General features: G+C 35.1%; 1 protein-coding gene across 3 annotated transcripts in view; it reads left to right on the forward strand.

The window, feature by feature from the left end:
* Positions 1–12181, forward strand: part of NBEA (neurobeachin) — a 370152-nt gene that overhangs the window by 279419 nt on the left and 78552 nt on the right. For all 3 annotated transcript variants that reach the window (XM_081951245.1, XM_081951243.1, XM_081951244.1), the window contains 3 exons: positions 3527–3644; positions 4836–4938; positions 11904–12019. In XM_081951245.1, the coding sequence (XP_081807371.1) occupies positions 3527–3644; positions 4836–4938; positions 11904–12019 (337 nt within the window). The remainder of the gene's footprint in view (positions 1–3526; positions 3645–4835; positions 4939–11903; positions 12020–12181) is intronic.

Below are 12181 nucleotides of genomic sequence, written 5' to 3' on the forward strand. Positions count from 1 at the left end.
GCAAAGGTACTTTCATCTTTCTGTATACATTTTTACACCCTCTTGATTAGATTTGAAAGGCATGTACTGGACTTGGGATGCATCAGAAACTGTCTCTTGGACCTTGCTTTGCAATTCATAGAAAGAAATAAAAAGCAGGAAAGGGATTAGTTTACAATTGTCATCTGGCATGTGTTGGATTTTTCTCTGAAAGATTGCTGAAAAAGCAATCCAGCTGGATGTTAGAAAGTTAAAGATTAGATATCAGGATTATTTTTAGCTTGGTTTTAGCATTTCTGGTGAGTGTGTGAATCCTACTTTATTTGAAGATGTGTACATCAGATAAGAAACCCCTCTTTAGCCATTTCCACAAAATACCCTTATTTGTCAACAGCAGAAAATACCCACAAGGGAATGAAAAGCAGCAATGAAACTGATATTGACTAATAATTGGACAGAAGGAAAGGAAGACTCTTTAACTGATCACAAGTGCCAAATAATCTCTGGTTTTATTTCATTGATGGCTGCTTATTGATTTCAGTAATTTCATAAACTTACAGCAGTGCATGCAAATTTAATTAAAATCAAAAAGCAATTTCTTTATTTTGGGGGTCTTAACTTTCAAAGTTGCTACTGATACATAAAATATAGACATCAAAACATTGAGAGCACACAGTTGTCAGAAATCATAAGAAATAAATGAATAAAACAGTGGTTAGGACTGATGGTCCTCTTTATCAGAAGTGAGATATTTATTTTGTCACTGTCAGTCTTAAAGCCATACAATTTAAGAATATATTTATTTATCTGGGCAGATCATCCTAGCCCTTGAAAGGCTTAGAGTGGATACTAGTGATAATATTCTGTTATTTGATGATAATAGAGATTCCAACTAGATCTGCAATCAAAAGTTGCAGTCCTGTGCTATATTCTGGTTAGCCAGCCTAGTTTTCTTAAGGATCTACTTTCCATTCTCCTCCTCCTCATTAGTTGTTTACTTACCATTTTCTATAGAATTAAGTATCATTACGTTCTGCTTAAGTGCTTTTAATAATATATTACCAATGATCAAGTCTTGCAGGTCATTTTGTGAGCTGTCTTGAAGGATGTAGCTGAGAAAAATATCTGGCAGATACCATACAAACACACAGTGATTAAATGTAATTTTTCCTCTCTTACCTGTTTCTGGCAGGTAGTATGCAGAAACCAAGTGTTGGGCTTTGACATGATTGAAAGAACTGTTACAGGAAGGATTGGAGATATACAGGTGAAATTAGAAAAATTAGAATATCGTGCAAATGTTCATTTATTTCAGTAATGCAACTTAAAAGGTGAAATCAATATATGAGATAGACTCATTACATGCAAAGCAAGATAGTTCAAGCCGTGAGTTGTCATAATTGTGATGATTATGGCTTACAGCTCATGAAAACCCCAAATCCACAATCTCAGAAAATTAGAATATTGTGAAAAGGTGCAATATTCTAGGCTCAAAGTTTCCCACTCTAATCAGCTAATTAAGCCATAAGACCTGCAAAGGATTCCTGAGCCTTTAAATGTTCTCTCAGTCTGATTCAATGGGAATCACAATCTTGGGAAAGACTGCTGACCTGACAGTTGTGCAGAAAACCATCATTGACACCCTCCATAAGGAGGGAAACCCTCAAAAGGTAATTGCAAAAGAATCTGGATGTTCCCAAAGTGCTGTATCAAAGCACATTAATATAAAGTTATGTGGAAGGGAAAAGTGTGGAAGAAAAAGGTGCACAAGCAGCAGGGATGACCGCAGCCTGGAAAGGATTGTCAGGAAAAGGCCATTCAAAAGTGTTGGGGACTTTCACAAGGAGTGTATTGAGGTTGGAGTCAGTGCATCAAGAGCCACCACACACAGACGGATCCTGGACATGGGCTTCAAATGTCATATTCCTCTTGTCAAGCCGCTCCTGAACAACAAACAATGTCAGAAGCGTCTTACCTGGGCTAAAGAAAAACAGACCTGGTCTGTGCTCAGTGGTCCAAAGTCCTCTTTTCTGATGAGAGCAACTTTTGCATCTCATTTGGAAACCAAGGACCCAGAGTATGGAGGAAGAATGGAGAGGCATACACTGCAAGATGCTTGAAGTCCAGTGTGAAGTTTCCACAGACAATGTTGATTTGGGGAGCCATATCATCATCTGACGTTGGTCCACTGTGCTTCATTAAGTCCAGGGTCAATGCAGCCGTCTACCAGGAAATTTTGGAGCACTTCATGCTTCCTTCCACAGACGAGCTTTGTGGGGATACTGACTTCATTTTCTAGCAGAACGTGGCACCAGCCCACACTGCCAAAAGCATCAAAATGTGGTTCGATGACCATGGGATTATTGTGCTTTATTGGCCAGCAAACTCAACTGACCTGAACCCCATAGAGAATCTATGGGGCATTGCCAAGAGAAAGTTGAGAGACATGAAACCGAACAATGCAGAAGAGCTGAAGGCCGCTATTGAAGCATCCTGGTCTTCCATAACACCTCAGCAGTGCCACAGGTTGATAGCTTCCATGCCACACCGCATTGAGGCAGTAATTTCTGCAAAAGGGGCCCAAACCAAGTACTGAGTACATATGCATGCTTATGCTTTTAAGAGGTTCTATGTACAATCCTTGTTTTATTGATTGCATGTAATATTCTAATTTTCTGAGATTGTGGATTTGGGATTTTCATGAGCTGTAAACCATAATCATCAGAATTATGACAAATCACGGCTTGAACTATCTTGCTTTGCATGTAATGAGTCTATCTCATATATTAGTTTCACCTTTTAAGTTGCATTAGTGAAATAAATGAACTTTTGCACGATATTCTAATTTTTCGAGTTTCTCCTGTAGATCTCCAAGGGCAACATCTTTACCAGCTGTGCCCTACTATCTATATTCTCCATACAAGCACCTGGACATATTGCTATGCCTTACCCAAGCGAATGTTTTCTTTTGAATCTCACTGTTTGCAAGAACTAAAACATTTCTTTCAATGTACTTAATATTTATTTTACCATCTATTTAACAAATAGTATGATCAAATATGAGTTAATGCTCAAGCAAAGGTGATGTAGAAGCAAGTTTTTAAAGTAAAGTGTTATTTGTATTATATACTTTCTACTGCATCTATGCAACTGGGAAACTTCATGAATATTTAACCACATCTTGTTGCTAGTCTTTTTGACATAATGTAATTGTTTGCCCACTTAGTAGAGACATAAGTAAAAGTGGTAAAAAGTTATGATGACAACTAACCTTTGTCTACTGCACCTATCCCTGGATTACTTGTTTTGCTAATATCCATGAAATAGTTTTAATAATACTAATTACAGAAAAACACAGTCCGAGATTAAAGGAAGAATGGGAAAGAATCAGGATCAGAAGGAAATATACAGAAAATTGAAAATTTGGATTATCATATGGTTCAGTGAAACCTTGTTGTCACACAATGCCATTTCCTTGGAAAAATGAAATGTTTGTATTACAAGATCACAAAAACAGCAATCAATATGTGTCTTCTTTATTGTAAAGGTCCTTGCTTATACAGAAGGCCTTCATGGAAAATGGATGTTCAGCGAAATTCGAGCAGTTTTCTCAAGACGTTACCTTCTTCAGAATACGGCCTTGGAAGTATTCATGGCAAACAGAAGTATGTTTATTATATCTTTAATATAAAGCAAGAATTTTTTTAAAAAAATATTAAAAAATAGTACCTACTGCAACTGAAAATGTGTTTCTACTTTAGGTATTACTATTTTAGGATATTCACATTTCCTATATGGAAGCAATTTGTGGAGAATTTTTAAGAATAATTAATACTGACTTCTGATTAGGAGTAGAGGCCTAGCAAATGTGCAATAAAGAGACTATCAAGTGAAGTGCTGCGGGATGTATCATATTTCAATTATGCAATGCTATATTATCCAGATAGTACCGTGATGGCAAATCTGTGGCATGAATGCCAGAGGTGGCACGCAAGGCCCTCTCTGCGCCTGCGCGCCTGCATGCGCACACATGCACATGCATGCAGACATTTGTGCATGTCCATGAATGCATGCACACATGTCCGCAAATGCACATGTCTGCACATATGCATGCATGTATGCATTCTCACACGCACATCTTTCAGTTTGGGCAAGGGTGCACACTTAGTTTGGGTTCTCAGTGTCTAAAAGGTTTGCCATCACTGATATAGTAGCTTTACACATGAAAATTATATATTTTAGACAAAAACAATAAGAAGGAAGTGGAGAAAGATCTAATTTTTTTCTCTAATGTAAAGAAAGCTTTCTTCAACCTTCCATGAATTTTCCTTGGTTTTTTTCTCTTCAGCTACATTTAAAGCTTAAGTGTTGAGAAAGGAAGGATTTATAAATATGTTATCATAGGTTGAGAGGAACATGTTTCTTCTCCAAATCTTTGGAAAGAAAATTCCAGTCTTCAAATATGTCTGAAGTCAATGGCATTGCCATTATATGAAGCAAATTCATTTAGCCTGCAGTACTTTGACTCTAAAACTGTTTCACTGATGCAGCCCTATATCAGAAGGATTTGGGTTTTTTTTTTTCATTGAATAGTTCCATTATTAATAGGTAACATGCATAGTGTGACTTTTGTTTGCATCAGATTCCTAGAGAACCTTTAAGATAACTATATATGTCTGTGCAGAAAATATGAAAATCCCTCGCATCTTAATTAGAATAAAAATGTAATTGGATTATATCTCAAATTATATTCTTAGCTTTTTTGTGTGCTTTTGATGACATATTATGATGACATATCAAGCCCTCTTTTTGTATATCAGCAATTCTTTAACCCTTCCATTCTCTTTGTACTGCAGCTTCTGTAATGTTTAATTTTCCTGATCAAGCAACAGTGAAAAAAGTTGTATACAGTTTACCTCGTGTTGGAGTGGGAACCAGCTATGGCTTACCACAAGCAAGGTATTCAGTATTTGATTTTCTGTTTAGCAATATATGAGCGGTGCAATGTAATAGCAATACATAAAAGTGCAATTACTGCAAGGCTGTTGTGTAAATTATCTTTATATTAGTTTCATATGGATTTGATTTTACCTTCAGATAGTTTCCTTTTCACAACTTTTTCACTGTGATTGTTAAATACAAATGTTTATTTGTTTATAATTATTTATAGACACGCACGCCCTCAAAGACTCAGAGAAATTTATAATCTAATCTAACTAATTAAACTGAGGAATGCTGGGGACGAAAGATTATGATTTTTAGGATTCTAACATCTCTCTAAATATAATGCTCTTCCAGCCAATTTCCAATATCACTGTTTTTAGACTTTTTGAAAATGAAATTTCCTGGCCTCAGAAAGATTCTGCCAAGAAATTGGTAGAGAGGTAGGAGAGAATCCCTTATTAGACATTATTTTTCCCTGGAATATTCCAAAACAAAGATCAATAATAGTGTTGGGTTCCTTGTGTCTAAACCAGTTGAATGAATCATGCATTTAGTGATTCTGAGTGAATTATATACATTGAATTATATAAATAATTATATTTATATAATTATATAATAATTTTCTGTCAGAAAAAAATGCTTTAGAGATGGAATCTACTGGAAGATTCTCTGAAGGCCACACCTTCATAAGATATGATTTTGTCTCATTAGTGTTTTCATGTTTTTCTCCAGACCCATTAGTGCTTTTCTTATCATGATGTTATCTAGTTGGGTAATGAGATGCCTGCAAACAAGCAGCTAAATTCAGACAGTGTCAAGAACTCCACAGTTAAACCCAGAGCTACATATATTTTCTTTTCACTCTTTAATTAATAAAGATATTGTTCCATGTATACCTTTAAGTTAGTATATTCAAAAAATGGTGTTAATTAAAGCTGGGCAGAGAAAAATACCACAGTGGTATGTCCCTCTAATATTACCTGAACATACATGCATCATTTATTTGATTCTGACATAATAATATTTCTAACAATCTATTTAGTTACTCCCTTAAAGAACAGCAAGTTGTGCCTAGAAAAAGGTAGATAAATACAATGTTGTGAACAAAACAACCCTGCTTACCACACAATAGCTGATGTTGCATATAATTAAATATTTTTGTGATATAGTTCTTTTGAATAAAGTGTAATATTTTTTTAAAAAAAATATAAAGTATCTTGGATTCCACTGATAATGATAGCTTGGTGTACAAAAGTTGCTAACAGTTTAAAAAACATTTTAATTGTTTATACAAAGAGGTGGAAGCCAAACAAGCAGTTACAAATGCTGTACACATCAAAAAAAGTAGGGAGTTTTATTTATTTATTCAATTTATTCATACTTGCCTTTTTTAAGGTCTCAGGGACAAGGGAAAGACAACTGTATTCAAAATAAATGCAATCTCCTCTGGAGCTTCAGTCTGTCAAATTATTAAATTAAAACAAAATATCCAATTAAAAACATAAGTCATCTTAGAGGTAGCAGTTTATGTCCTTTTACTTTTTTTTCCTCAAAAGGGAAGTCTGGAATACCAGCTTCAGCTGAGGTAGAATAGGCAGCCCTCTCTTTTTTGGACAGCTCCCTTTCTTTCCATCTGGCATTATTCTTTGATGGAACATCTCAGTTCCCTGCTAGGGAAGTGAGCAATGTTACAACTAGGCCTCTTTGAAGTCCAGCAGCAGTTTCTTTTGACATTCAGTTTGCTGTCTCCCTTCTCTTTCCTTTTTCTCCTTTCTCAAAAGCTCTGTTCTCTCACACAACTTTTAAGATCTTCAAGCATTGAGTCTAAAAATACTCATAATCTGGTGATGAGGCTAACTGTCAAAGAGGCTGTTTTTTCCCCATTCAAAGAAAACATTAGCAGTTGTTTTCCACTGCAGTTGTTTCATGAAGTTTGTCGGCGTTTTTATTTATTCCCTGTGCTCTTTAACAACCATATGCTAACCGTAGAACTTATTTCTAGATTTGGGCTGAACTGTCTTGAGTATTCAGATGACATCTAGCATTATTTCTCATTTTTATCTTAAACTTGATTTAAAGTTTGAAGAGGGTAATAATAATTTGAACAAGGGCCAATCAATTGAAGCTCAATCCTGAAAAGAAAGAGATGGTATCCACTGAGTAATTCTTAACCTGTTCTTGAGGATGTTTGGGAATGTTCTTGAATCCATCACTATGACTGATTGCACATCTGGCCTAGTGGGTAGTACCATATTACATCAACCCAGTCAGATATACCACCTGAAATTCGGTTTTGTGCAGAGTTAACTGAGAATTCGACATTCTGGGTTAAGATTCAGCTACAAACCTATTACATGTAACCTGCTCTATTACATGAGGATGTAATTCCTTCCTGAATCCACAATAGTTAAACCCCATATTTCAAACAATACACACACACACACACACACACACACAAAAGTTTGATAGCATACAAACTAAGCAATTGTTGATTGTTGGCATAATTGTCACCTCTGCCCTAGGAAACCTTGGTTTTTGCTTGTTTTTCGTGCAAATCTGATTTCAATTATTTGTACTATAGTAACCAATTCAATTGCATTTCCAGAATGAATTGTGCGTAAGGCTATTTATGAATTGCTATTTTGCCTGACTGATGTGTTCATCTAATTCTTTTTCAGTGCCTTTCCTATGGAAGTTCCCCTTCTGTTGTCTTAATAATTGCAGGCAAATATACTTCAATCTTCAGGGCAAAATATGTACCGTATTTTTCAGAGTACAAGTTGCACCGGAGTATAAGATGCACCGTTTTGAAAAGGCAAATTTTTAAAAACAGTAGATAGGTAGATAGAGGTATAGAGAGGGAGATAAAGAGAGAGAATATGGTAGGTAGGTAGGTAGGTAGGTAGGTAGGTAGGTAGGTAGGTAGGGAGAGAGAGAGAGAGAGAGAGAGAGAGAGAGAGAGAGAGAGAAATACAGTAGGTAGGTAGGGAGAGAGAGTGTGTAGGTAGGTAGGTTGGTAGAGGGATACAGAGAAATAGAGAGAGAGAGAGAGAGAGAGAGAGAGAGAGAGAGAGAGAGAGAGAGAGATACAGTAGGTAGGTAGGGATAGAGAGAGAGAGTAGGTAGGTTGGTAGGTAGAGGGATAGAGAGAGAGAAATAGAGAGAGGGGGAGATAAATACAGTAGATAGGTAGGGAGAGAAAGAAAGAGAGAGAGTAGGTAGGTATGTAGATAGATAGAGGGGGAGAGAGAGAGAGAAATACAGTAGATAGGGAGAGAGAGAGAGAGTAGGTAGGTAGGTAGATGTTTCCAGGTGTATTTATCCATGTGCTGGAGAAGGAAATAGCTGACAATCTGCAGCACCTAATACTTTGTTTCTGCTGGCACAGCACTTAATCAATGTAATTCTCATCAGTCAGTTAAAGAGCTTTCCAAAAGGGAAAAAAAAGTTTTTGCACTCTGCAAACCTCCCAAAAATGGCCTGTTTTTCGCAAAAACAGGCCTGTTTTTTAAAAAAAAGCATGAATAGCCTTGGGGGAGGGGCTTGCAGAGTGCTCCTGGGGGATAGGGGGGCAAAAATGAGCAAAAAACAGCCTGTTTTTTTTCAAAATAATTTCATGCATAGCCTTATAGAGTGCTGCTGCAGTCTGGGGGAGGGCAAAAAACGGCTCATTTTTTGCTCATTTCTGCCCTCCCCAACCCCCAGGAGCTCTCTGAAAGCCTCCATAAGAATATGCATTGCCATTTTAGTGAAGAGGGTGGGGCTTCGGGAGGCAAAAAATGCTGCATTCAATGTATAAGAGACGCACCCAGATTTTCAGCCTCATTTTTGAGGAAAAAAGGTACGTCTTATACTCCAAAAACTACGGTAATATTTAGGTCGTGGTTGCATCACCTCAAAATTATTGTCTTTTCTCTTCTTTTGATGTACAGGCTATGTATATTTATGAAGATAATATAAATAATATAAAGATAACTTCCATAAATTCTTGAAGGTTTAAAGTGCATACTATCTCAATATACTTTCAGTGGCATTGTAACAAAATTAAAAGAAAATTAAATGTAAAATATAAACATATCCAGTTATAGAATATTAGATGTTACTGTTAATTTACTAATATATTAATAATTGATATATTGGTGTAAAATTCTTACATTTTGTGTAATACAGAAGGAACAAGATATAGAATTGATTGGCAAATAGGTTCTAAACAAGTTAGTCAATATATTGATTGAGAAATACTGCTTTGAAATAAATCCATATAAATAGAGACATTTAATATCATAGAAGTAAAATAAATGTGAATTGAAAAATAGTATCTCATACATGTTTTTGCCTCCATTAGTAAAAAAAACAAGCCAACCCCTGTGTCATGGGAATAGCATCCAATAAATGAAAGTGAAGAGTTGGTAGTGAGGATATATAAATAAAAATGCAATTTTCTTGTCATATCTTCCCATAACAAGGTGTCTTTAAAGCTCTACATAACACTGGACTAGACTATTTACAGGACCACATATCTCTGAGATTATTTGCCTATCCCACCAGATCCAAACACGGTCCTGTTCCCTTCCCTGAAATGCTGCCATCCAATGGGATCTAAGAACCAAGACTTTTCTATGGCTGCCCCTTCCTTGTAGAACACCCTTCCCCTGATATTCTAGCTTTTTAGCCTTCTGGAAGGCCATCAAAATCCAGATGTTTAGCCAAGATCTGGGGTAGAGTGATGCAAAGCTGTGGATTACTGTTGGGACACCTTAAGAGGATGACCTAGGCACCTGGTTTTTAATTTTTATTCTTTGGGTATTACAGTATTACGTTATATAGTATTATTTGAGCCATCCAAAGTTGTGCTTATGATAGGAATCCATTAAAAAATATTTTAAATGAATAATATATACCTGTTGTGAATTGTAACTTGTAGTATAGTGTGTCTAAAAGGGATTAGGTGCTTATGGAAAATCACAAAATAATTGTTATTGTTTCACATTTCTTTATTTGCCCATCTTAGTCTTTCATAGCAAATTATTCATGCCTCAGCTGTCCATGCTGATGAATGAAAAATCCATCTCCTAGCTAATTAAGAGATTTTTTAACTCTTTATTTTGTTTTAGTTGTCCAGGTAACTAAAAATAATATGATGTAAGATGAAAAGGGAGGTGTTAACATTCTCAATGTCAGTCATCTTTTTCAAGATGTAATGTCTAATAGATACCTTACAAATCTTTATAATATTCTAACCTTTCTGTAGAAGTCAAGAGAGAAAGCTCTCATATTAGCATGCCTTATTAAACTTTCATTGTCCTTATTTGGAGCTATCCTAAAAATGCGTAACAATGATTAGTCATTGTTGTTATCCATATAACTTTTGGATGTAGAATAAGGCTTTGATTAAATCCAAGTAAAAAAGTTAAAAGGCAGAAGAACTAAAGAAGGAAAGAAAGCAAAAAACAGACGGATGATTGAATACATAAATTATAAGTTTTTGAAAAGCTGAAGAAGAAATAAGAAACACAAGGCTAAAATAATAAAAATTAGGAACATAAATGGTATTATTAGGAACAGAGAAGGTTAATTTATAATATTGTCTCTGGAGACAAATACTTGTGTTTGTTTATTTATTTATTTATTTATTCATTAATTATTTATTTAACTTAACTTAAGCTCTTGACCAACTCTGCGTAGTTTACAATCCAACTGTACCTACACAGGATTAAAATAATAAAAATGCACTATAAATAAGTAACCTTAACATTAATAATTTAATAATAAAATATTATCTGCAAAGGAACCATAAACATGTATGCTTATACAGAAGAAATTTGTCTGTAGTTATCATTTGATCAAAAAGAAATTCTAGAAATTTTTCAAATCTCAGAAAAGTTCTGCCAAGTTGAATTTCTAGGTAGTTGGGTTATCCAGAAAAAGAGGATAGCAGTCATGAACATATTAAGAGGAGGAAAAAACCTCCACAAACTCCATGCTTCATGAACTAATTGGGTGGGCAGAAACTATTGGAAGCAAATAGTTCGGTAGAATCTACAATGTAGCTATCCAAAGAGCTTTAAAGCGCATTAAAAATGAGAGTGACACATTTTATTAGATGAAGCACCCAAAAGCCGAGAGAGCAGCTCTTGAAGTAATTGCATTACATGGGTAAATTAGGACAATATCCATAACTACATAAGTTGCTGCATTCTGGACCAGCTCTAACTTTCCAGTGGTATTCAAGGGCAGATCTATGTATAGCTCATTGCAAGTCCAAATAGGAGGCGACCAAGTATGTGATTGGCAAAACAAATAACACTGTCATTTGTAGGGTTATTCTACTGCTGCCTTTCCAGTTTCATCTCATTTCATATACATAATCATGTACAATATTATTTAATTATACTGATTTTTATTTCTGATTTTCATGATTTATTCTGTCAAAATTGTGAAAATCGATATTGTGAAGTGGGTAAAGTGTTTAAATATTCTGCTTTATTAAGTGGAAGCTCTAAACTGGCCACTATTCACATGACTAGATCGTTTGTGTGAACATTAATATGATAGCTAAAGTCAGGACATTATAATATCCAACATCCATATCCTTGGATAGCAATGAAGATGACAGGGAAAGATAGGTTAAGCTTATTATCAAATCACTTTTGACTTTTCTTGATTGGAATCAGAACACAATTCTGTACAGCTCTGTCCAGTTAAAATGTCCATGAATTGAAAGGCTTTAAATGTATTACTCTGTATTGGATAGATGATCTATTATTTAATTTTATAAATGTGATTTTTATATTTATAACCACGTTCTCAATTTTGCATGGCTATGTTCTTAATATTAATTGACTTTGACAACTTGTTCGTAAAGTGTTTCTTGCAATAAAAATGTTACTTTTCAACAAAGGATTGCTTATTTTGAGATTGAAAACACGAATAATTGTCAGTAGAGAAGCAAATCTACCACTTTTCATTATAATTTCTAGACGAATTTCTCTGGCTACTCCTCGTCAACTTTATAAATCTTCCAACATGACTCAGCGGTGGCAGAGAAGGGAGATTTCAAATTTTGAATACCTGATGTTTCTCAATACTATAGCTGGTGAGTCTTCTGTTTCTTTATTCTTTATGATTCAATTTGTCAAAGTATTTAGTGCTATGAATGGATGGAGTACAATATTCCTCTGTGATGTAAATGCAGCTTTATGATTAGTTCTGAAAAATTATATCATACTTTATATTGGGGGGAAAAGAATTAGTCACT

This window comes from Natrix helvetica (genome assembly GCF_964273705.1).
Source record: "Natrix helvetica genome assembly, chromosome: 4".
Classification (NCBI taxonomy): Eukaryota; Metazoa; Chordata; class Lepidosauria; order Squamata; family Natricidae; genus Natrix; species Natrix helvetica.